The following is a 25,700-nucleotide window of genomic DNA, read 5'->3' as shown; positions in this document are numbered from 1 at the left end:
TCAGGCCCAAGGACTGCAGGGGAGTGTGGAGAATGGATGGAAGACTCCACCCACTGTAGAGCTGAAGAGGCCCCTGCCTGGACCAGCAGATCAGCTCTCGGATCCTCCTCCCCAGCCAGGTGGACGGCACCCAAAGGTGCCATGGGGCTGAAAGCAGTATCCTCATCCCCAAATCCAGTTCTGGGAAAACTCCAAACAGGCTGGACACTTGGCTGCCTACCTCTGCACCCTCCCCCGGGGAGGGACAACAGGGAGCGTCCCCCAGGGAAACAGCAGTTACCTTGTAAGAGAAGTTCTTCTGCTGGGCCGTCTCCGATATCTTCTCCACCAGGTTCTGCAGCCTCTGCTGCGTGGCATGTGACACATAACTCACCACGTCTGGGTGCAACTCCGTGATGCCGTGTTTCTTCCCTGGGGACAGGCAGCACTTTACCATCACTGGAGCGCTGTTCTTCCCTTCCCTGTCTTCCTCTTATTCACTGGTTATGGCTTTGTGCACCCAAGGGCACCCCAGGCAGGCCCGCAGGGGAGGGGGTCTACACCTGCTTCCCTGAGACCACCACTGTCAACCCCCTGGAGAGCACAGCCCTGGCAAAACAGGTGACCAGGAACGAGGTGTGTCCCCCCAGCTCAGGACAGCTGTGCACCGAGCACGCGGTTGTGGTCCACACCAAGCCCACACGTGGGGCCCGACATCCCAGGGCTGTACCTATTTCTAATATCCTTCTCTGTAGAGGTGCCGGGAGTAGGAAGGTCTCGTCTTTGCAGGACCGTGTCAGGGTGCCCACCAACTCAGAGTTTGTGGCCAATATCCTCGCGCTTTCTTCTGACAGGTTCACTCCAGCCATGGACGCTACGTCATTGATGTCATCATCGTCCCTTCAGGGAATAAAAGGCGGCGACTCTAACTCAAAGAGGGTTAGAACTCTACGAACTCTGACCCTCGAGCACTGCTTTCTAACCACCAGAAAGGCACTAACTTATCCTGCATCCTCCTGAATCCCACCTAGAACCAGCAGCCTCGTGAAGCGCCTGGTCACTGTGGAAGAATCGGTTCTAGACAACAAGACGAGGGCGCTGGGCGTGCTGCTGTCGTTGTGTGTCACTGGTCCTAGGCCCCCAGGGCAGGTGGGCAACCCCAGTGATGGCTTTCCCAGAGCTGTCACCTGAGTGTTCAGCCGGGACTCAACCCCACCAGGCCCATCTGGTTGACTTGCTCTGCATATCTGGCTCTCTCACCTGCAGGAGGAAGCATGGCCTCTGGGAACCCTCGCTCCTTTCCTCTCTGACCCGCCGGTGGACGTGTCTCTCACCTCCACAACCTCCCTCACCCTCATGAGCATCCTTCCCACCCTGCCCGGCCCCCACCTCCTTGTCCTGCCTACAGCCCAGCTCTGATGTGGGCCCCGAAGCCTCCCAGTGCTGCCTAACCATTTTGGAGCCAAAGCTTCTGGGAAGGGAAGGACCAATGGGCCCCCAACACGTGCACACTTCACCACCTCTGGACCTAAACCAGAGGAGATACCGCAGACATTCCTAGGGCAATACTCAGACCAGCTGCCCATCAAGAGACCAAAGCACAGCACCTCTAAAGGCTCTGAGACTGATGGGAGGACACGGGATGCATCCTCTATGAGGACCATGATGCACTCAGAAGGCTGAGCCATCATGTCTCAGAAACAAACCTCCTGCTGGCTTGCAGAGTCAGCTGGCTTGCCTTTCCCACCCTGTGTCTGCAGCAAACCTCCTCGAGTCGCTTAGTGGGAAAACACAAGCTCGGAGATCAGAGCTGAGCGTGGTGGGGACACAGCGTCAAAAGGTGCCATGGAGCAGTCACTCCTGGGCACAGGCAGGTACCCACGTGGCCTTCCCTCTGGCACCTCTTGTGCACACTCCTTACCGAAACGAGCCTCCCCCGGGCTCCTTGAGTTTATTTTTCTGTGCAGCAGCAGCTTGTGCGGAGACAGTAGAAAGAGCTTTGGTTCCAGGTAACACAGCAGGTTTCACCACAGGGACTGCAGAGCAAGAGAGAAGGGTATGCCCCCTGCACGGACTCGCGCCAGGGCTGGGTGGGCCAAGGGAGGCCGTTACCCCCAACCCGCCATGAGGAAGCTTCCTAAACCGTAAGAAACACCACGTTACTAACTCTAAGCTACAGGAAAAGTGCAGGCAGCCTGTCTCAAGTACTTATCTTCCCGCATTTCATCACACTTTCTGAGGTCTAAGAATGACTGCTGGTAAGGAATCCAGTCCTCTAAAAACCATGCTGCCAGGGTGGGGACCGGGGCTAACAGCACTGACGGGCCACGTGAAGTAGCCAAGCTTGAGCTGTGAGTCCCACGGCGATGAGGACCAGGCGGACAGGGTCAGGCGCTCACCTGGCTGCAGCTGGTTCAGCTGGATCTGCTGGGGCGTGGTGAGCACGATGCGGTTGTGGGGCTGCCGGAGCGCGACCATGGGCGTCTGCGTCAGTGTCACCTGCGGCGGCCGGATCAGCGCTCCGGGCTTGGGCGGCGGCTGGATCACCTGGGGAGAGTCCACGGGGGAGCATGAGCACACACCCCCACCCTCAAAGGGGCTGCCAGCACCCATCCCCAGCCCAGGGTCCCAGCCGTCCCAAAAGACCAGGCAGGTTGGATGGTGCCCCACGTCCAGTGCCTCCACCACCACCTCGAGCTCCTGGAGCAGAGCCGCACGTGGGGCCCTGAGGTCAGCACCCGGGGGACAGGGTCCACAGAGCTCCTGAACCAGCAGGAACAAGTGGCTTCTCCCCAGATGCCAGCACGGGTGCCAGGGCCACCTCAGACCCACCACAGCCTCAGGCAGGATGCTCAAAACCCAGCTTCTGAATTCTATAACGGTCACCTGGGGGCTTGCCCTGTGCTATAGGTACTCGAGGAGGGGGCTGGGGGTACCCTGGCCCATGTGATCTCTGCAACCAGTCCTGTGGAAATCCACACCATCTGGGAGAACAGATGCACGATTTTCCCCAGAGGTTCAGGCCACCTTGTGGCACAAGCTAAGAGAAAAGCCTCAGGGTTTCCCGTCCCCAGAGGCTTCAAGGACAGCAGGTGATGATGGGTGCCTGAGTCTGCTGCATCTAGTCTTTCTGCTGCAATAAAGCAGGACCGAGGCAGAGCCCTCCCCTCCGGGGGAGGGGCGCAGGGAGCCCTGCCCTCACACTGGCACACTGGCCCAAGGCACACCGGCTCCAGCCGTGGCCAGCAGACACTTCTCCACCTCTGTGGAGCCCATCTTCCTCACCACCGATGAAGGCAGAAACAAACACAGATTTCAATTTGAGCAGGTGAGAGACCAGCACTCCCCTCATGACTCTGATCACCCACCTGAGTATCACTTGGGCATTATCATAAAATACACACTCTACAACCAATGAAAGTAACACAAAGACCTGCATTGTTTTATTAAATTTTTTAACTGTCTATAGGAACATTCAAAAAAATCTAAGATCATGGCATCTGGTCCCATCACTTCGTGGCCAATAGATGGGAACAAAGTAGAAACAGCACCACATTTTCTTTACTTGGGCTCCAAAATCACTGCAGGTAACGATTACAGCCATGAAATGAAAAGAAGCTTGCTCCTCGTGAAAAAAGCTGTAACAAACCTAGACAATGTACTAGAAAACAAAGGCATCAAACTTTGCCAACAAAGGTCCATATAGTCAAAGCTAGTTTTTCCAGGAGTCGTGTACGGATGTGAGAGTTGGACCATAAAGAAGGCTGAGCATTGAAGAATTGATGCTTTTGAACTGTGGTGTTGGAGAAGACTCTTGAGAGTTCCTTGGACTGCAAGGAGATCCAACCAGTCCATCCTAAAGGAAATCAACCCTGAATATTCATTGGAAGGACTGATGCTGAAGCTGAAGCTCCAATACTCTGGCCACTTGATGTGAAGAGACGACTCACTGGAAAAGACCCTGATGCTGGGAAAGATTGAAGGCAGAAGGAGAAGGGGACAACAGAGGATGAGTGAATGGCATCACTGACTCAATGGACAGGAATTTGAGCAAGCTCTGGGAAATGCTGAAGGACAGAGAAGCCTGGCATGCAGCAATCCATGGAGTGGCAAAGAGTTGGATACCACTGAGCAACTGATAAACAACAGTGGGAACAAAGGACCTTCCTAGGTGATTTCATCGGTAAAAGAATCTGTCTTCAGTCCAGGAGACACAGGTTCGATCCCTAGGTGAGGAAGATCCCTTAGAGGAGTAAATGGCAACCCACTCCAGTATTCTTGCCCAAAAATCCCCATCGACAGAGCAGCCTGGAGGGCTACAGTCCATGGGGTCACAACAAGCTGGACACGACTGCACACACACACGCGCTTAGGAACTACACCCCTTTGAAACTGGAAGGGGGGACAAAAAAGCAACTGACTTTCTATGCCTGGCGAACTCCACCTGCCTGCCGGCAAACCTCACTCTTCCCAGCAGAGACGCCTTCTACACAGCTGCACAACCAGAACCTGGATCAGAACCACACACCAACCCACCATCAGCAGCTGCATGTGTGGGAAGCCCCAGGCCCCAAACTATGCTGTGGAGCTGGGTCCTAAGCCATGAAAACTGACGTGCCCAACGCTCAGCACTTGCGTTGGTTCCGTGTGTTTGGGCCGTGGCTCCTGATGGAAGACAACGCCTGGCTGAGATGCACCACACACATGCTATGTCCACTTAACCCAGGGACACCCTGAACCGTCTGTTCAAGCCTAAACAGATAACGGACATGCCAGAGGGTAGAAACCGACAGGCTTACTTCGCTTTACTGAGAAATAAACTATGAACCTGCAGGGCCCTGATCTCAACCTGACAGTTCACTACTCAGGATTTAACACCCCAAACTCCCCCTGCCAGTTTCTCTGGGCCACAGGCAGGTGGGTGGGTGGGGAGCAGGGCAAGGCTTGGCCTTCATACCAGCGGCGTGGGCTGCCCCTGCTTGCCGACGCCCACCTGTGTGGGCTGCGTGAGGCTGATGACAGGGGGCTGGAGGGCGCTGGTCACGGTGGCCGCCGTCTTCCCAGCCGTGCGCTGGACCGAGCCACTGAGCACCACGGCGGTGAGCGCGGTGGTGGCCTGTGAGGCCGGTGGCTGCTGCTGGCTCTGCTGGATGAAGGCCGCGGAGTCGGGGGTCAGCTGTCTCAAGGCGGGCAAGCTCCTCTGGGCGGAAAGACAGACATGGGGTCGGCTGGCAGCACTACCCTTCCTCTGACCCAGAAATACACAACCCTGAGAATACACCCCAGCGTCGGTGTGGGGCTTCAAGGGATCCAGTGTCAGCACCCCACACTGTCACTGCCGCTGGGCAGGGTGGCCCTCAGTGAGAACTGGCTGGAACTGTTTAAACACCAACCAGCAGCGTCATTTCCGACAGGCGGTTAAAGCGCATTAGGGCAGCAGAGGCGTCTGAGCGACACCTGCCTCCCAGCAGAGTGGCCCCCTTCAGCCGCGGGCACACGGGCCGCCCTCTAAGAGGACAGGGCCCTTCTGGACCCCCAGGTGCAACACGACACTGTGGTCGCAGCGGTAGGGCTCTTGAAACTTACAGAAAAGCCTCCGAACAGAAAACTTAACAGTCTGTCTCAGGGGCTTGAAAGCTGCAAACGCACCGGTGACACCCGTCCAAGTCCACCCCTTCCCAGAGGAGCCCACCCCCCCCCCCCCCCAACACTGGGCGCTCACAGCGGGCTTCGGATTACCTTCAGGAAAGGCACAAGGTAAGGTTGAGGTGAAGAATTAAGTTCTCGGTATAACCTACTAGTGAAATCTTCTGCTTCGATTTTTCCATCCTTGAAGACAAAATTCATATTAAAATTCCTCAGTGAATACAAGTTTGCACACATGTATCTTTATGCAGTATTTCTCCAGGTCTCAAGTTTTACAAACAGTTATTCCTCCCTCCAGGCCGTGGGCTCGCTGTGCCATTCCTCAGTTTTCTTACTACCACTGTACATCAGGCATTCTGCCAGGAGACAGACAAGCCTAAAAGTACCCTCGAGACCAAGTCGGAAGGTAAGGCAGGCCAGGGACGCCCTTCCCTGGAGAGACCACACCTATGCTGAGACCCCAGCTGGGGCGCCAGAGAGAGAAGCACGTGCCCAGATGAGAGGGGCCACAGCAAGCGGCCATGAGACCAGGAGGACCAGAGGTGGGCAGGGACAGGGCAGCACAGGTGCCCTGGAGGCGTGAGCACTGACCCAGGTGGCTCTGCCCACACCCAGGAGTCCTACGAGACAAGGTGCCCACCTGCACCCTCTCACGCGGGGTCACCTCCCACCAGCCTCCAAGCCCGGGGCTGACTGGGCCCAAGTCAAGGAGGGAGCAGTCAGGGCTGCAAAGAGGGCAGGACGGGGGTCCCAGAACCCTGAGAAGGGCACAGCACAGGGGGATAGCGCTGGGCTCTTCTGGGAAGCGAGAGAGATGGTGAGATGAGCCCGTGCTTCCAGTCCCAGGAGGGGCCGCAGACAAGGGGCCGTGGGAAGAAAGAACAGCATGTATTTAACTACAAATGTTCATTAGAAGATAAACTGTAATTGAAACAAACAAAAAGCTGGGAGTTCTTGTTCCTCTCAGGAGGTGACACTGTTTTTCAATCTCTTAGTTTCCTGAAAATATTTAAGGCGCATCTGAAGTGATCATTTCTGCTGTGAGAGCGCAACTTCACTCCTTTCCAGCCCCAAACCCACGTGTTGAGCCCAGGGGCAGCTCCCCTCCAGCTTGAGCCCGTGGCATGGAAGGGAGGCTGCAAGCGGGGGGGTCGCGCCGACAAACCCAGCAGCAGCAGGACAGAAACGGCCATCAGCCCGTGTGCTAAACCACCAGGCTTCCTGGACCAAGAGACCAAGAGCAAGGAAAGAGCGGGAAGGAGGGGACCCCAGGTGAACAGCAACACAGAGGCAGCAGCCAGAAGTGGACCGGATGACTGACTAAGCCCTGCGGTGACACTGGACTCAGGTTCCAGAAGCCTGGGGGCTGCGAGGATCCCCAGGGTCCCAGGTTATGTCCAGGAATGAGACTGGGGAGGGGCTGTGGGCAGCAACACGGGCACAGTGGATGCAAAGCCAGATAAGAACTCAGGACCCGCGAAGCCAGCAGCTGGCCCACAAGCGCTCCTCACTCTGCCTTCCGCTTCCGTGTCATTCAAAATCCTCCACAAAAGACGAGGAGGAGTGAGAGGGAAAGCCCTTAAAACACCCGCCATCTCTTTGGTGAATTCACATCGCTCCTGTGTGGCCAGCACGCCAAGCGACTGACGTGGAAAAGGAGACGCTGGGAGAGCTGTCCAGCTGCGAGGTTCCAAGAAGCCAGGGGCAAAAGTGTCAGGGCAAGGGCAGAGGGGCCCAGACTGCAGCCGCCACCCCCCGCCCGCCCCCCCCTTCCAAGTAGCCAAGTACTGCGCTCTAAGGCAGGGGCCGGCGTGCGGGCTCTTACCAGCAGATTCTGTACCAGTTCTTTCACATTAGCGGCCGTCTCTGTAGACTGTTTACCAGATGAAGCCAGTTTTATTAACGTAGATAAAAAATTTTTACATTTCTTCACGTTTTCCATAGTTTCCTGGATAGAAATTAAGAAGGTATAAGTGAAAAACTCTTACAAAGCAAACTGTTATCATAGCCTTTGGTTTAACTAAGATGCTGTGTATCATATAAGAAATGTATTTCTTCTCTAAAATGTCTCAGGAAAATGCAGTTACTCTCATCGCCTGATGATGGGAGTATAAGCCAAGACCTGTGCTCCCAAGGCACAGATCAAATTCACAGCTCACTCAGCCCAGCCATTCTACTTTCAGAAATGTAACTGATAAATGCAAAAAGACAATCTACAAGACATTCACTGTGATGTTGCTTATCATAAAGAAAAACCGATACCTAAGTACACAATAAAAGAAACAGAATCATGACACAGCTACTAAACAAAGATGCTGAAAAACACTCAGCAAAGAAACATGAAAAAGTTTTAAATCACAAATGGAGCACAATCCCACTGGTTTAAAGATTCATCCACATGTAGGAAAACTGCTGGAAATAAACTTGAAGAGGACGACGCCACTGCTCTGGCAGGCTACAACTGCTGTGTGGGCCCCGTCGTCCCTGAATGCGGCTGGTCTGGGCTTCATCCACATAGACATTCCCACAGCCCGAAATCCTGGTGGTGCAGGATGCCGGACCCTCCCTGTGACCCTGCAGAGGCCACTGCCCTCAGACCCCGCCACGTACGGGGCCATGGAGACCCGAGGGCTCCCCACGTGCATGCTGGGGCAGCATGACCCCGACACACGGCCCCGTGGCTCCCGAGAGGCAGCTCTCACCGTGGCAGCTGTCGAGGTGGTGGTGGCCCCTGGGACCGTCCGCTGAGGTGTCGCCGTCTGAACAGCTGTTGCCGTCCCAAGTGAGGTTGTCTGAGCAGCGCCACCCAAAACAAGCTGAGGCTACGAGAATCCAAAGCACAAGGTAAACAAATGGCCTTCGTGAGACTTCCCGCAACAGGCAGGCCCCAAAGGACCCGCCACCTCGAGGGACCATGCCAGCCCCACAGCTGACTGTGTCCCCAAGAGCTGCGATCCTGAGCACCAAGGAAGGAGCACTTTGCACCTTCAGCAAAAACTGACAGAAGCAAAGCCAACGGCCAGAGGGAACCTGGCTGTCAGGAGTCAATCCTGAGTGTCACATGGCGGCCAGGACAAGTAACGTTTTCGTAACAACCCAGATCACATCTCAGAAATTAAAAGGAAAAAAAGAAAACAGAGAAACAAGCTGAAAAGCCCATCCCCTGGCTCGTGCAGAGAGGCTGGTGACAAGAAATCCAGTATGTCACACAGGCAGGCACCCCACAGGGCAGCACCGGGACTCACTGGGGTCCCGGGCTCCCCTCCACTGCTGCAACACCCTTCTCTGCTCCCCCAAAGCGAGTCACATCCAGAAATGCTCTGGAAATGGTTTTTAACCAGGCAGGGGCTCAATGTAGTCGGTGCTGGGAGGTAGGGGTGACTTTGCTAAACAAATACATTTAAACAAATGAACAACTAGACACCAAACAACTGGGCTTGTCAAATTCTCGAGATTTCTATCCTATGTGAGTAATCATGCAAATGTTCACTGCTTCTCTATTTTAAATTGGCACTCTTCCAATGGCCTGGCGTGCTGCAGTTCATGGGGTCACAAAGAGTCGGACACGACTGAGCAACTGAACTGAACGTAAAAATCTACACTTCGATTTTTCAAACTTTCTTATGACTTTGGAAGGTAGGGGGCAGTATAACCCTGAACATGACGCGTGCAGCTGCTCTCAGCAAAGCGGGTTCCAGTGCCTGCCCGCTCCAGGAGGTGCTCCAATGGTGCTGCTGGTGGGGGGCAAAGGGACAGGGGGGGCCTCTGGGCAGGAAGCTATCTGCAACCCCAGGCTGTAAACACTGGTTTCCCAGGAGAAATGTCAGTCAGAAGACATGGTGGGCTTTCTTTATCATTGATAAATTCTTTCACTTGTAACATTAAGCACTTATTACTTCTGTAACAAGAAAATGGCAAATAAAAAACTTCAGAGGAAGAAAGGAAAAGAATGGACCAGCAGGCATAGCAGAGCTGCTTCTGGACAATCAGAAACAGCCTGGGCACATCCAGTTCTTGGAGGTTGTCATTTCTATCAAAATGCACTCCTCACACGGCTCCCACTAGTCCCATGAAAACACCTTTCACCTGGACAATACTGAGATGGCAGACAGAACCTATTCTGATAAGCCTGGTGCAAAAGCTCACCATGAGCTTCACCACCTTCTCAGAAAAGGCTCCTCTCTCTACAACTGAAGCTCAGACACTCCAACCAGGCTGAACTCGGCCAGACGACTCCCAACCCCAGGAAGCACCATCACCATGCAGCTCTTATCGCAGGAAGAAACCACCAAGCTCTTCTACTTGGGACCAACTGCTCCTCCAGCTGCTCTGAAAGCAGTGTCACGGCTGCGGGCGGCAAGAGACAGACGACCAAGGCGAGCGGGGAGACCAGGGCAAGCAAGGAGGCCAAGCTGGCTGCACTCAGGATCAGGGCCAGAAGCCCCCACACCGCGCTGTTGGTGTCCATCAGGGAGGGTGTTGTGAGAGCTACACACAGTAACACACACACAGTGAGGACACACCCTCCTCAGTGCAACACACACACACTCTGAGCTGTAGATCGTTTCTGCTTCAGAGACATGCGCCATCAAATGTTAGTAGGTGACATTTTTTAATTGCGCTTCCGGCACAGTAGGCGGCTTCTGAAAGTGCTGCTGGTGCTAAACTCTGTGTAGTTTTAGAGAAGCCTGGCTTCCCCTGCACTGGTGGGCAGAGAAAGCATCTCCTGCCCCAAATCCTGAACCCTGGCATCCAGCACCCAAACTCATGAGGCCCGACCCCTGACCCCGGCGTCGTGGGCACCACCCAGCCCCCATCTCACCTGAACCCCGGGCGAGCGCTGCAGTGCGGTGCTGGGCTGTACCGTCGTCTGGGCCTGAGACACCTGCTTGATTATGGTCGTTGGGGTCACCTGCCGTGCAATAATTGGGGTCCCGGGTGCCTGAAAAACAAGGAGTTGTCGCCTAAAAGGAGGGAAGTGAGAGGCGGCACACCACACGGTCCTTCCTTCAGCACAGAGAGCACACCTGGGCCCCCAGGCTAGGCAGAGTCAGCGAGGCCCCCTAATTGCCACCATATAACTACAACACACTCCTTAGCAGAGCCGCCCACGTGGTCTTCGAGGGAGGCGTGTATCTGGGAAAGCAACACTTTGATTTCCTGTAATCACACAGCACTCAAAGTGAACATCTTACAACCATCTGACGGAACAGACCTCCACAGACCCTGCGAGCTGCTTGGGGCTGTTTTGGATGCTCAGGGAGGGGCCCCTCTGTCTACAGTGCAGGGACACCAACTCCAGGGGATGCGGCTGAAGTCACAGGACGACAGAGCTGTCAGGACCCCTCTAGTCTCCATGTTAGTCTCTGACCAGTCAACCAGCTCAGAAGGGACAGAAAGGCACCAGGAGGCAGAACCTAGGGGAGGGGCGAGTCCCAGGCACTGAACCTGTCCTCCAGTCACAACCTCGGCGGGGGGGGGGGGGGGGCATCCTCGGGGGGGACACAGCCTGGGGGTGGGGGGGAGTAGCCCCCAAGGCTCACACATCTGTGTGTGGTGGGGGGGCTGTTTAACACAGTTCTGCAAAGCTCCTCTGCATCCCTCTGGTCACAACAGCTAACAAGGCTCAGGGCTCACTGGGTCCTGCACTCAAGTGTCCTAACCATCCGTCATGGTCCTACCGGGTGGCAGGATCCGTACTTTGCAGAGGAGGAAGAGGAGGCGCGGGCGGGGGGTGGGGGAGGTATCACAGGAGGTGGCGGGGGGAGGGGTGCAGGTAGGAAACCCGAGTTCCTCCTGGGGCAGCTGAGCCATCCTACCCCCGACAACCCCCCCAGGCTGGGCGCGTGCTCACCTGCACGGTGGAGATCTGCACGGGAGGGGCACTTGTGGGGGTGGCCGGGCGCGGTGCCATGGTAGTCTGCGGCTGCGCCTGGGCGTGGGCCTGGGCCTGCATCTGAGCCAGGGCCTGCTGAGGGATCATGAGCAGCTGCCCATTCTCGCTGCGCACGAGGACCATACCTGGGGGGGGGGGGGGGGGGGCTGGTGTCAAGAATGCGTCCCAGGGCCCGACTCCACGGGGAGCCAACAGCCCTGAGGAGGAAAGGGAGACGCTACGAACCCATCACTGAGCTCTGAGCACACCTGCCAGCAGAGACATGATGACAGGATGTGCACAGGAGGACAGAGACATGAGAGGGGCTTTCACTGATGTAAGTAGCAGCCGTCAGCCAGGCAGGCAGAGCTCCTCACAGCCCGTCCACCCCACAGCACCCCGCGCTGGCCTGCAGGTCGGAGGCCAGGGAGCCAGGGCCTGGCAAGAGCCCCCGCGGCCAGGTGTGCTCCCCACATGGGCCGCCTGGAGTGGCCAAGTGCACAAGGCAGCAGGTGTCTCAGGAGAGGTTGCACCTGGAGCCTCAGACCCAAGCCCTGCCCAGGAGCAGGTCACCACCCAAGCCCGCCACTGGCTCTGGGAGAGGCAGCCTGGTCTCTTCTCCCATCAGGTCCCCATCCCTGGGGACTAGACTGGACCTCGAGACAGCAGTGCCCACCACCCACATGCCTGGGGCCGGGCCTGGAGTGCCTGAAGCCCAGACACCCCCTCGTGTGTCCATGGTGACCTGGGACCCCCCCCACCCACCCACAGAGACACAAAGACACGGAGGACCACTCACCCTTCATGGGGCTCCAGCTACATCACTGGAAACCAAATCCTAGCAGGGAGTGTGGCATTAATTCTAGCTTCAAAAACCAGCACCAATTACATCCTAGATTCCATTAGAAACAGTAACACAGCTTTCACACAATTTCCCATGACGGATTAGCAATGGGGCTGAAAGGAGTCCTATGAACAAGTCGCCCCAAAGCCAGGCTCGAGGAGAATGGGCACGAGGCACCCCACGGAAGAAGGATTCAGCCGGGCAGGGGTGTGGCCCAAGGAGCCCGCTGAGTGGGCAGCCCCACAGGGCAGCTGAAAACCTCAAGGCCGAGAACCTCCTGCCAGCCATCACAACAACAGGCATTCCCTGCTGAACCAGACGGGAGCTCCATCCAACGTAGAAGTCGGAGAAGTCTTTGGAGCTGCTGGTCCCGGCTCCTTCAACACGCATCATCACATCAGGAAATACAGCCTTTCCCCGGGGTCACGTCTGCAACTCTCGGTCCAGAAAAACCTCTCGCATGTGTGCCCATTATGAGAGCGCCCTCCAAGACAACCCTTTCAAGTGAGCCATGCTGCAGCAAAGGAAACCAGGAGCAAAACAAAAGACAACCCACAGAATGGGAGAAAATATTTCCTAACGATGCAACTACAAGGGATCATCTCTAAAATACACAAACAGCTCATGCAGCTCAATATCAAAAAAACAAACAAAAAATTTAAAAATGGGCAGATCTAAACAGAGATCCTTAAACAACTAAAAACATATTTATCATATGATCTAGTGGGATTGCTATCCCACTCCTGAGCACATATCCAGAGAAAACTGTACTTTGAAAAGATACACATATCCCAATGTTCACTGCAGCACTATTTACAACAGGCAAGACAAGGAAGCAACCTAAGTATCCACTGACAAATGAGTGGATAAAGACAATGTGGTACATATGTACAACAGGATACTACTCAGCCATGAAAAAGAATACAATAGTGCAACATGCAGCAACATGGATGAACCTAGAGATGACCACACTAGTGAAGTAGGTCAGAGAAATACAAATATCATATGATGTCACTTGTATATGGAATCTAAAAAATTGATACAAATGAACTTACTGACAAAATAGAAACAGACTCAGAGACTTAGAAAACAAACTTATGGTTACCAAGGGAGAAGGTGGGAGTCGGGGAGGGTAATTTAGGAGACTGGGTTTAACATATACACACAGCTACATGTAATATAGATAACTGGGACTTCCCTGGTGGTCCAGTGGCCAAGACTCTCTGCTCCCAATGCAGGGGACCCAGGTTCAACCTTTGGTCAGGGAACTAGACCCCACATGCCACAACCGAAGAGTCTGTATGCCAAAACTATAGAATTCTAATGTGTACATACATGTGCTCTGTCACGTCTGACTCTTTGCAACCCCAAGGACCATGCCAGCCAGGCTCCTCTGTCCAGGGGATTCTCCAGGCAAGAATACTGGGGTGGGTTGCCATTTCCTCCTCCAGGGGATCTTCCTGACCCAGGGATCAAACCTGTCTCCTGCATTGGCAGGCAGATTCTTTACCACTGAGCCACTGGGGAAGCCCAAAAAATACAAATGCCACAACTAAAAGTGCCTACATGCTACAACTAAGACCTGGCGCAGCCAGATAAATGAATGAATCGTTTCAAACGGATAATCTGCCAAGGATCTACGGTACAGTGCAGGGAGGCTCAATATTCTGTGATAACCTAGACGAATGAATATATGCGTAACTGGACCACCCTGCTGTACATCCAAAACCAACACAATATTGTAAATCAGCTATACTCCAACATAAAATAAAACTTTAAAACTTACAACAAATTTTAAAATAAAACTAAAATAAAGACAATAATGCATATTTAAGTTATATGCAGAGTATATCATGCAAAATACCAGGCTGGATGAAGAACAAGCTGGAATCAAAATTGCTGGGAGAAGTATCAATAACCTCAGACAAGTAGATGACACCACCCTTATGGCAGAAAGTGAAGAACTAAAGAGCCTCTTGATGAAAGTGAAAGAGGAGAGTGAAAAAGTTGGCTTAAAACTCAACATTCAGAAAACTAAGATCATGGTTTTCGGTCCCATCACTTCATGGCAAACAGATGGGGAAACAACGGAAACAGTGAGAGACTTTACTTTCTTGTTATTTTGGGGAGTTATTTTCTCCCAAATCACTGCAGATGGTGACTGTAGCCATGAAATTAAAAGACACTTGCTCCTTGGAAGAAAAGCTATGGCCAACCTAGACAGCATATTAAAAAGCAGAGACATTACTTTGTCAATAAAGGTCCATCTAGTCAAAGCTATGGTTTTTTCAGTAGTCATGTAGGGATGTGAGAGTTGGACCATAAAGAAAGCTGAGAGCTGAAGAATTGATGCTTCTGAACTGTGGTGTTGGAGAAGACTCCTGAGTGTCCCTTGGACTGCAAGGAGATCCCACTAGTCCATCCTAAAGGAAATCAGTCCTGAATATTCACTGGAAAGACTGATGCTAAAGCTGAAGCTCCAATACTTTGGCCACCTGATGCAAAGAACTGACTCACTGGAAAAGACCCTGATGCTAGGAAAGACTGAAGGCAGGAAGAGAAGGGGACGACAGAGGATGAGATGGTTGGATGGCATCACCAACTCAATGGACATGTGTATGAGCAAGCTTCAGGAGTTGGTGATGGACAGGGAAGCCTGGCGTGCTGCAGTCCATGGGATCACAAAGAGTCGGACACGACTGAGCGACTAAACTGAACTGAAAGACAATAAGCCATATTTTCAAAACAAAACAAAACACAGCTGCTGCAAATAACTCACTGTTTTGAAATCTCTAAAACCTGGGAGCTTGTGAAAGCACTGAGGAGAGAAAGGCCTGGCAGGCTGGCAGCCGGAACTGATGCCTACGCCCTGAGAAGTCTGCACCACGCCCAGGACAGGCTCGGGCCACAGGGCAGCTCAAGGGGGTTGCATGGTCATCAACCCTGGCCCATGTTTGTGCTGAGGACCCCAAAAGAGGGGACCTAGTGACACGCCCAGCCACTCACTCACCAGTTCACTCAGGCACCATCCAGAGACGCCACTCCTTCATCACAGGGACTCAAGGGAGCAGGGCAGGCCAGCAGGCCCCGCAGTTTCCACAGCTGGACACCCCAATTTCAAACTCGCTAATGGGGCAGCTGATGCCTACACTTTATTGAATACTTGCTTATTTGCTTAAAGAATGATGTTCACAGAAATTCAAAGGAATATCTAAATAACATTCAAGAAAAGCAATGTGATTAATATGCCAGTCAAGTAACAGTGGTCTTTTGGACACAAAAGTCTAAAAAAAAAAACAGACTGGGCCATGCAATGTGCCGATAGAGTGGGGAAAGCTGAGGACAGAAGCAAAACTCCTGCCAAGAAGTGACGTGGGACTCTCGTACTGACGAGACCTCTCGGCAGCATCAGCAACGTCTCCGGTGGGAACAGACCCGGGAAAGAGAGAACCAGGACAGCTGTTCCAGGCACGAGGGCCACGGGCGGCGCCAGCCAGCAGCTCTACGGGTGGCAGCTCCAGAAGGCGTGGCAGCTTCCCTGGGTAACACGCATACAGCCACTGATTCCAACAGAAGTGGAGTCAGGCATGCCCGTGCCACCTGGGAGAATATGCCACACAGTCGTGACATCATCACACTCTCTGGATCTCATAAACTCTGGTCATAATGCTCATTTCTAACAGATGACTCTGCAGTACCACTCAAAAGCAAGGAAACACAACAGTCTCAAAATGTAACTAAAACAAACTTTAGATAAAAGATCATGGAAAAGCAACTGTGTGTTCACAACAGCAGCACCCGGCCTGGGACTCCCAGCACCCCGGCCCCAGCGGGGACCAGGAGGCCGTCTGAGCCGTCATCCCTCTGCCGGCGCAAGGCCAGCTCTGGGAGCGGTCAGGGAAGGGCCCCTGCAGGCGCCACCCTCCCGCCTTACAGACACACGGCCCCCAGGTCCCCCGCACACACACCCTGGAGGTCTGGCTGCACCGTGGACCCCACCAGGCCCCTCCCTGCACCCCTCACACCCCATTCAGGGTGCTCTGGAACCAAAACCAGCCAGTGTGCACAGCGACAAGCATGACGTGGTGAGTTCACACAACAGAAAGCCACTCAAACTTCCACGTTAAATTATGGTAACATCTTTCTTAGTGCAGACACAAGCGTTCATGAGAGCAGACTCGAAAAACGCGGAGACGAACCCGGAAGACGGAACTCTCAGGAGCCCGCCCCTTCTGGCTACAAGACTCTGAGTTTCTTTCCACCCTCTGTTTCTATGAGCACGTGTACAACATATGTGTTTTGATAACCATAAAGAAAATTGGGGTAATTCTGTTGATATTCAGTTTGGTGTTTTCTTTTCAAAACCATAATTTTCAGTGGCTATGTATTTCATCCAAAACGTATTTATAATTTCTTTATTGATGAAGGCAGGCAATTTTCTACTTTCTGTCATTGTGAGAGCTCAGGATTTTACAGAAAGACACGCAGCATAAACCCGCAGCACCCCTGTTAAGACCACGCTTGCGTGCAGTCATACCGCAGACACACACAGCACCGCCTGTTTGGGAGGCTGGGCACCCAGGGGCACAGAGTGCAGTGAGCTCTGTCGGGGTGGGGCCACGTCCCCATCACAGCCCGAGCACAACAACAGTCCTTAGGACTAAATGAGCCCCACCCTCCTGAAAGAACCGGAGTTCAAGATCAACTCCAGCATTTGTACCCAAGGTTACAGTTTCCCTGATCCCTTTCATACCAACATTTTTCACTGTATTTTTAACCAAAATGTAGGTCAGCCAGAGCTACACGACAAATTAAAAAGGCATTTTCCACTCTGCCTGGGATCGTCCACCTGGAAGTCACCACTTCTGGGAAGAGAGTCTCAGCATGGCCTTCAGCGCTCAGCCCCAACCTTGCCCCCAGGACACACGCGTGTCCTTCGACCTCGGCTGGGGGCTCCCAGGCCTGGCACACAGCCCGGCTGTACTGGCACAAGCAGGGAACAGCAGTCATGTTGGAGGAGCCAGACCCCTCCCTGCCCTCCCACCTGCCCCCAACAAGCATTCCTAGCCCCGTCACTAGCCAGATAGCTCAGAGGGTCTGCAGAGACGGTGAGATGAATGGCAGACCTTCCATAATCAAGATGCAAAATAAAACTGCCCTTGAACCCTGACATGAACACTGAAGAAGCCAGAATCAGACCAGGAGCAGAGGAATGCAAAGAGGCATGATACAGCCGGAGAACTCTCTCCTCAGAGCCATGCGGGGCACCTGGGAGGAGCCCCAGGACTGGCCCATCCAGACCCCAGCCCTCAGCAGCAGAAGAGGAGCCCGGGCTCATGAAGCATCTCTGAGACCCACGCCCAAGAGAACAGCCACTGGCCAGGGTGTGACGGGGGCCTCCTGCCACACCACCCGCAGTCCTGCCGGGGGCCCCTCCAGCACGTCCCTGGGGGCAGGGTCCCCCAACTACTCTACCAGAAGCAAACTCAGCCAGACACCAACAGACACCAGTGACGCTGACTTAATTACAGCCTAAATATTCTTTCACTCTTAGGGCTGCCTGCCTTTTAAATCACCTAAAAGAAAGTGCCTAAACCCACAGAACTATGACTCCAGGAAGGCTGGTGGGGGGGGTCAGACGTGTGGGAGGCGGGGCTGCCGTGTCCTGGCCTCACCTCAGCCTCACAGGACCTGAGCATTGAGGACGGAGCAAGACTGCTGCAAACGTAAGGAAGTGTTTGCCTGCCTGCACTGTCAGAGCTTTCAAAGCTAAAGGTGAAAGGAAACAACACGTGAAACATTTGATCAAAACAAACAACAAGACTTCTCTGGTGGCTCAGTGCTAAAGAATCCACCTGCCAGTGCAGGAGACACAGGTTCGATCCCTGATCTGGAAGATTCTACATGCCTGGGAGCAACTCAGCCCATGCGGCACAACTACTAGCTTGTGCTACAGAGCCGGGGAACCGCAACTACTGAAGCCCCTGTGCCTTAGAGCCCGTGGTCTGCGACGAGAAGCCACCACCACGAGAAGACTGCGCAGCACAACTGGAATCGCCCCTGCTCGCTGCAACTAGAGAAAAGCCCACCCAGCAATGAAGACTCAGCACAGCCACAAATAAATGCATAAATAAAACAATTTAAAAAACAACAAGAAAAGCCCCGGGCAGGCAGACCCCTCCCGCTGCTTCCAGCCTCCAAGTCAGGTTTCCCCCAGACAAACACAGCTCAGGGTCATGGCGGAGCACGGCTGGAGATTCAGGACTCCACACCTGATTTTCACTTCACATCACACAGTGACTTTCAAAGTCTTGATGAAACCAAGCATCGGCTCTAAGTAAGCTAAGGCATCACTGGGCCTGAACCTCGCTCCCAGGGTGGACATACGTGTACTTAACGGCTGATTCACGCTGTACAACAGAAACCAAACGGCACTGTAAAGCAACTGCCCTGCAATTAAAAATAAGGAAAGGAAAGCAGCTCACTGCTGTGTGCACACAGGGCAGCAGAGATGTCCCCACAGGAGAGGCTGGAGGAGGAGGACCAGGACGAGGTGGGCGGTGAGGGGTCAGGGCTGGAGGACATCTTTCCCACACCGAGCACGTCCACACAGGCTGAAATCCAGAAATGGACCTGCTTAGAGCACAATTTCTGAAAACAAAATTTTACCCCAAACTTGACTAGTCAATAACCACAACTGTCTTACCTACTTTAAAAATTGACCATAAAAATGTCCATCAAGCAATTCCCAAAAGCAACACAAAGGGCCAAACAGCAGACGCTCAACCTCACTGACAAGCTAGGAGAGGCAGGTTTCAGGCGAGGACCGTCCAGAGGCAGCTCAGCGTCCTTTCTGCCCTCCAGGCCTGGCACAGGCGGGGGCGTGGGGCGAGCACCAACACCAGGATGGGTGCCCCGGGACCCAGCCACTGCAGTGCGGGGTCCTGTGCAGCGGCACTCGCCTTCAGGGCTCAGACAGATGCGCCGTGTCCACACGGTGTCCACCAGTGAGCTGGCAGGGATGCGTGCCGTGGACGTGTGATGGGACGGGATGTGAGAAGACAACAGCACCACAATACAAGTGACCAGCTCGTGGAAAAGTCACGTGTGCGCGCTCAGTTATGTACCCGAGAGATAAAAACCTGGTCTAGACACACCTCAGGGTACTGTCCTCCAGGAGAAGACCCAGGGTCACAGTTGTTTAAACTAGCACTGTGACTGCCCTGTCACTTCAGGGAGATCCCAGAAAGGAAGACAATCCCAAGAAGTGCGGGGGTGCCAGAGCCCCCCAGTCCTGAAGTGCCCTCAACCTTTGGGGCGGCCTCCACTCCCCTCCTCCCCAAGGCCCTCCTCCCCGAGGTCCACCACCAAGGGCGCCACCATGTGCCTCGGCGGCCAGCACTGCCCCGCCCCGTCTCAGACACTGCGCTCGCCTCCTGTGTCCTGGGCCGGCTCTGAGCTCCAGGTGCCTGTCACCTCGCTCCTTTCTGGGTGACAGAGGGAACACGATGCCACAGGACGCGGCGTGTGCCCCTAAGGGCACAGCATGACGGAGGGAAGGTCTCCCTCCAACTTGACACAGGCCTCACCCGACAGGTGGCACACGTCCACGCATCTGCCCAACGAGGTCCCCTGGCCCAGGGCCCTCACCCCTGCATGTCCACGCACAGCAAATGGGAAACGACTGTGTGGCCCAGCAGGCCTCTCCACGCACCTGTGGAGGACACCGCTGGCCCGGACCCTCCTCTGCCTCTCTGCTGTCCTCACCTTAGTCAGCACAGAGCGGTTCTCATCTCCTCAGGTTTTCAAGATCCCTGCAACCCACAGGTCTCAGAGGCCTCCCCAAGCTCCTCTGGAGGCCCTGAACCACCCTCCCAGCCCTGTGCTGGCGCCCAAAGCCTGCACCCATCGGCTGCCAGGGTGGCCGTGCTGAGAGGTCAGTCAGCATCCCAAGGCCCTGGTGCCCCTGTCTGCAGCCTCCCCGAACTTCTGCAAGAACATGCTTCACTGCAGCCCACGTCCCAAGTTCTGAACACTCCGAGCTAGCGGACAACTTGCATCCACGTGTGATTCAGTGCAGCCCCTCTTGCCCACAGATCTCTGCTCCCTTCGCTTTGACTGGCACTAGCCAGTCTGTGCCCCCACCCCCACACACAGCACCAGGAGACCCCAGGTGGGCACTTCTCCAGTCAACCCAGTCCACCCTATCTTTCCTTTATTTTCTCTTTCCTCAGACTTTCCCTTAACTTTATCTTCTGTTGTTTTTATTATTCACCTTCTGTTGCTTCTGCGGGTAAGAACGTGTGTAAATAAGTAAAAAAACCAGCAGATGCTCCTCCCAGAACAGGGGAGGGGGTGCAGCCAGGAGGCGGGTGCACCTCTTCCCTCCACAAAGCTGTGCGTGTCGAGAGCTGCTCCAGAGACAGGGCAGGAGGGGAACACACAAGATGCTCTGGAGGAACCTTCTGGGCCCTTCTGAAGGTCAATAAGCAAAGAGATGAGAACCCCTCTTCCAGACAGTGTGCTCAGCAGGCTCTGACTCTGAGGACGGGTCAGTACCAGCTTCTCCAGCCTGAACGCCACAGATGTGTCCATCTCCACCCTCTCACATGTTCAAGGGCTCAGTAAATCGGCCTTCAGGCAAAGAGGCCAGAGCAGAGGGGCTGCTCTGATCTGATAGCTGAAGGCGGGAAGCGTGGCCCACTGCCCTGACCCCACCCCACCCTGGGCTCCAGCATCCAGGCCAAGGGCCGGTGCAGGGCCTGGGTCTACGGCAGCCAACTGAAGCCCAGGGTGGGTCTGCATGCTGTGAGACATCTGGACAGTGCAAACTGCACGGTTTCCAGGGAACCAAGGTCAGGTGGCAGACAGTGCGCACGGTCCAGGATTCACGGCAAACTTTAGCCACCTGCCCTCACTCATTAGAAGGCCCGAGAGGAAGAAGCAAAACCAGAGACTGAACCACCTTCGTTCATTCACTGCCGCCAACACTCATTGAGGACCTACTCATGCTGGACTGCATGGGGCCCTGGAGAAAAACCAGAAATGCACACTGGCCAGGGGCTTCCTACACATGGGGTGAGGCAGGCACTAGCCACGACCCACCACCTCCCATCAACACAACCACCTATCAATTAATGTGATTGATCCATCGACGCCAGGGCCATGCTACAGGGGGGAGGTGCCCAGTGCTCTGTGCAACCAGGGCACACTCCTGGTCTCAACTGAAGGACCCCAAAACGACCCAGGAGGGAGGGGCGGGGGTCAGTGTCAGGAGGGGTAAGGCAGGGCACCCCACACTGCAGCACAGCAGGCAAAGACCACCCAGGAACACGCCAAGGAGAAAGCCAAGGGGACTGGGGGCTGAGGCCCAAGACCCGCGGCCACCCGTCAGGAGGGCCCTGGGCCCAGGTGGGGATCATGGTCTTCTTCTTCTGCAGGAGAAGCCAGAGGACCAGGAAGGTGAGGAGCTGATGAGCACACAGCTGGGTTTTAAATAACTGAAGGGACCCCACAGTAGCAGAAGAGGCATCTGATAAAACTCAAAATCCACTGGACTAAAAAATAAATATCCTCCACCAGGAAAAGCAAACAAATGGTCTTAGAAGACAAGGAACCTCGCTAACTCTGAAATGAACCTCCAAACTCCCAGCCCCAGTGGTAAATCCTCAGGAGCATTTCCTTTGGTATCAGGAACAATTCAAGGGTGGCAGCAGTACCCATCTACCCAACACCATACCAGCGATCCTGGCAAACCCCACAGACCAGAGAACAGGTTGAGAAGTGGGAACATGAGGGCTGGAATGAAATAAGCCTGTCATAAATGCATACAACAGTATTCTCTATATATAACACCCCTACCCCAAAATCTGCACATGTATTTTTTGAAATATTTACTCATTTTATTTTATTTGGTTGAGCTGAGTTTTAGTTGCAGCAGGTGGGATTTAGTTCCCTGAACAGGGATTGAACCTGGGCCCCCTGCATTGGGAGCAGGAGTCTTAGCCACTGGACCACCAGAAAAGTCACTGCACATACGTTTTTAAATGAAAGGTTCGATAACATCGCTACATTTAAAATCAATATCCAAAACTCAACTACAATTCAACATTTCATCAATAAAGAACTAGAAAAATGCAATTTTTAAAAACTACTATTTACGATAACAGAATAAACTTTAGAGTGTCCTGGAATGAATCCAACCAAACATCAAACATGCACAAGACCTATAACAGAAAAAAATTATAAAACTCGACTGAAAGATATAGAACTAAGTAGAGTGATAATGCCATATTCATGAATACATATGTACTATTTGTGTATGGTAATCCTCCTCAAATTGACCCACAGGTTAATATAATTCTGATCAAAATAACCTGGGCCTCGAAGAGTTGATTCAAAAATGTATAAGCAAGATCAAAATACCAAGACAAGCACAGACAATTATCAGGAAGAACCTAGTGAGACACTGGCTCCACTGGACACCAAGAGTCAGCATGAAGCCACACTATTTATGGACATGATGCCACTGATGAAAAAACAAATAAAGAGAAAATCCTGGCAGCCCAGAAACAGGCCCCTACATAACATAAAAACAAAAATATTACAGAAGGGACATGCAGATCACTGAGACAAAGAAGGTCACTGCAAATACAGTGCCAGGACAACTGTTTATACAAATGGAATGAAGAGTGAAAACGGAACTCTCACGTGCCATATGCACTTCAGATTCCAGGAGGTTTAAAGACATAAAAGTGGAAGTAAACACTAAAGTTTTAGAAGAAAATACAGGAGACCACACCTATGACCACCTTGGGGTTAGAAAGAGCTTCTTAAACACGACTGGAAAAAGTATTTGACATAAAGAAAAAAAAACAGATTCCACTACGTTAAATCAAGAACTCCTGTTCATCAGAAGATACCATAAAGAAAGTGAAAAGACCAGCCGTAAACTGAAAGAACAACTGGTCACTACATGACCTATAAAGGAATAGTGAGCTGGATACAGACAGAAGTCCTACAAATTAACAGAAAAATTCAAAGAAAACAGGGCAAAAAGACATAAACAGACATTTCACAGAAGGATACCCACAAACAGCAGTGTACAACATAATGTCAACTTCCTCAATACTGAAGGAAAAGGAAATGAAAACTAAAACAATAATGTGGCAGCACTTCACACGCACTAGGTTTGAAGAACTGAAAAGTCTGACAACACCAAGTGCTGTCAGGGATGAAGACCCACAGGAGCGCTGCGTGGAGGCAGGCAGACTGGAGTCACCAGCATCACTCAGGTACCAGCGCCAGACAGCGATGCTGCAGGAAGACAGCACCAGCAGCCCTCACAAACTCACACAAAAACCTCAGCAAATATAATAGTTCACAAAATGATACTGCTTCACAGTCAAGTGGGGTTTAGCCTAGGAATGCACCATGATTTAACAGTCAAAACTAAATCCATGTAATACCTTATTAACAGACAAAAAAAAAAAAAAAAAAAAAACACACAAGAACATCTCAATACATGAACATGGAAGGCATTTGCCAATTAAACATCCATTCAAAAATTCTCACCAAACAAGGAAGAGAAGGGAGTTCCCTCAACCCAGTAAAGGACATCTATGAAAATCCTACAGCTAATATCACACATTTAAAGGGAAGAAGTCTAATACGATCCCCCCAAATCAGAAACAAGGCAAAAATGTCCCTTTCCATTGCTTCTATTCAACATTACACTGGAGATCCCAGCTGGTGCAATATAGCAAGAAGAAAAATAAAGATGTGCAGATCAGAAAGGAAGAAGGAAGCCTCTCTCTGTTACAGACAAAACAGTTGTCTCTGCAGAAAATGCTAAAGGACCCATAAAATTGCTGAAAGAACTAATATATGAGTTAGGCACAGTCACAGGATACAGGTCAATAAACGAGCAATTTTATTTCTGAATACTAGCAACAAGTAACTGGAAATTTCAATTTTTAAGTACCATTTATGTAACTTAAAAATATGAATGCTTAAAGATATGCTTATTTAACAAAGTATGTTTAAGACATAAACACTGAAAACCATAATTCTGAGAGATATGTTTAAAAACCTAAATAAATGGAGAGGTATTCTATGTTCATAGATCAGAAATCAATGTCTTTCAGATGTCAATTATCATAAATCTGGTTCACAGATTCAATACAATCCCAGGGAAGATATCAGAAGACTTTTCTGTGGAAATGGACAAGCTGATTTTAAAACTTATATGGAACTGCAAGAAACTCAAGTAGCTCCAAGGACACAGAGGGGCCTGGCATGCTGCAGTCCACGGGGTCACAAAGAGGCAGACACAACTTAGCAACTGAACAACAACAAGTAGCTCCAAACATTTTTTAAAAAGAGCACTCAGAACATTGATATTACCTGAGTTCAGGACTTACTATGAAGGAGTTATGCTAATCAAGAACTGTGGACAGGGATAAACAAATGGGACCAGAATACAATCCATAAACAAAGACCACATCAAATAGGTACCACTGAGTATTTTATGGGGAGAAAAATTAATCTCAACCCCCGACCTTACCAATATCCCAAAGTGAACTTGAATTGTACTGAGTAAAAGCTAAAAAAATAAAAATCCTATAAGAATACATGGGAGAAAATCCTTGTGCCTTGGGTCAGGCAAAAACTTCTTTGATAAAACATAATGTGAATTCCCACATGAGCTATTTCAAGTCCTAAAAGATGATGCTGTTAAAGTGCTGCACTCAATATGCCAGCAAATTTGGAAAACTCAGCAGCGGCCACAGGACTGGAAAAGTCAGTTTTTATTACAATCCCAAAGTAAGGCAATGCCAAAGAACGTTCAAACTACTGCACAATTGCACTCATCTCACACACTAGCAAAATAATGCTCAAAATTCTCCAACCAAGGCTTCAACAATACATGAACCAAGAACTTCCAGATGTTCAAGCTAGATTTAGAAAAGGCAGAGAAACCAGAGATCAAATTGTCAACATCTGTTGGATCATAGAAAAAGCGAGAGAGTTCCAGAAAAACATCTACTTCTACTTTATTGACTATGCCAAAGCCTTTGACTATGTGGATCACAACAAACTGGAAAATTCTTAAAGAGATGGGAATACCAGACCACCTTACCTGCCTCTTGAGAAATCTGTATGCAGGTCAAGAAGCAACAGTTAAAACCTGACATGGAACAATGGACTGGTACCAAACTGGGAAAGGAGTACGTCAAGGCTGTATACTGTCACCCTGCTTATTTAACTTACATGCAGACTACATCATGAGAAATGCTGAGCTGGATGAAGCACAAGCTGGAATCAAGATTGCTGGGAAAAATAACAATAACCTAA

General features: G+C 52.1%; 1 protein-coding gene across 1 annotated transcript in view; it reads right to left on the bottom strand.

The window, feature by feature from the left end:
* The window catches only part of TAF4 (TATA-box binding protein associated factor 4), a 62,445-nt gene that overhangs the window by 15,859 nt on the left and 20,886 nt on the right, over window positions 1-25,700 (bottom strand). The window contains 10 exon segments of the mRNA XM_043883575.1: window positions 281-411; window positions 710-879; window positions 1,901-2,015; window positions 2,379-2,526; window positions 4,937-5,179; window positions 5,719-5,808; window positions 7,451-7,573; window positions 8,328-8,447; window positions 10,448-10,567; window positions 11,480-11,646. Of these exon segments, the coding sequence (XP_043739510.1) occupies window positions 281-411; window positions 710-879; window positions 1,901-2,015; window positions 2,379-2,526; window positions 4,937-5,179; window positions 5,719-5,808; window positions 7,451-7,573; window positions 8,328-8,447; window positions 10,448-10,567; window positions 11,480-11,646 (1,427 nt within the window).

Source organism: Cervus elaphus, chromosome 23 (genome assembly GCF_910594005.1).
Source record: "Cervus elaphus chromosome 23, mCerEla1.1, whole genome shotgun sequence".
NCBI classification, from domain to species: domain Eukaryota; kingdom Metazoa; phylum Chordata; class Mammalia; order Artiodactyla; family Cervidae; genus Cervus; species Cervus elaphus.
Note: the sequence above shows the minus strand (reverse complement) of the source record. Positions and strands in the feature narration are given on the sequence as shown.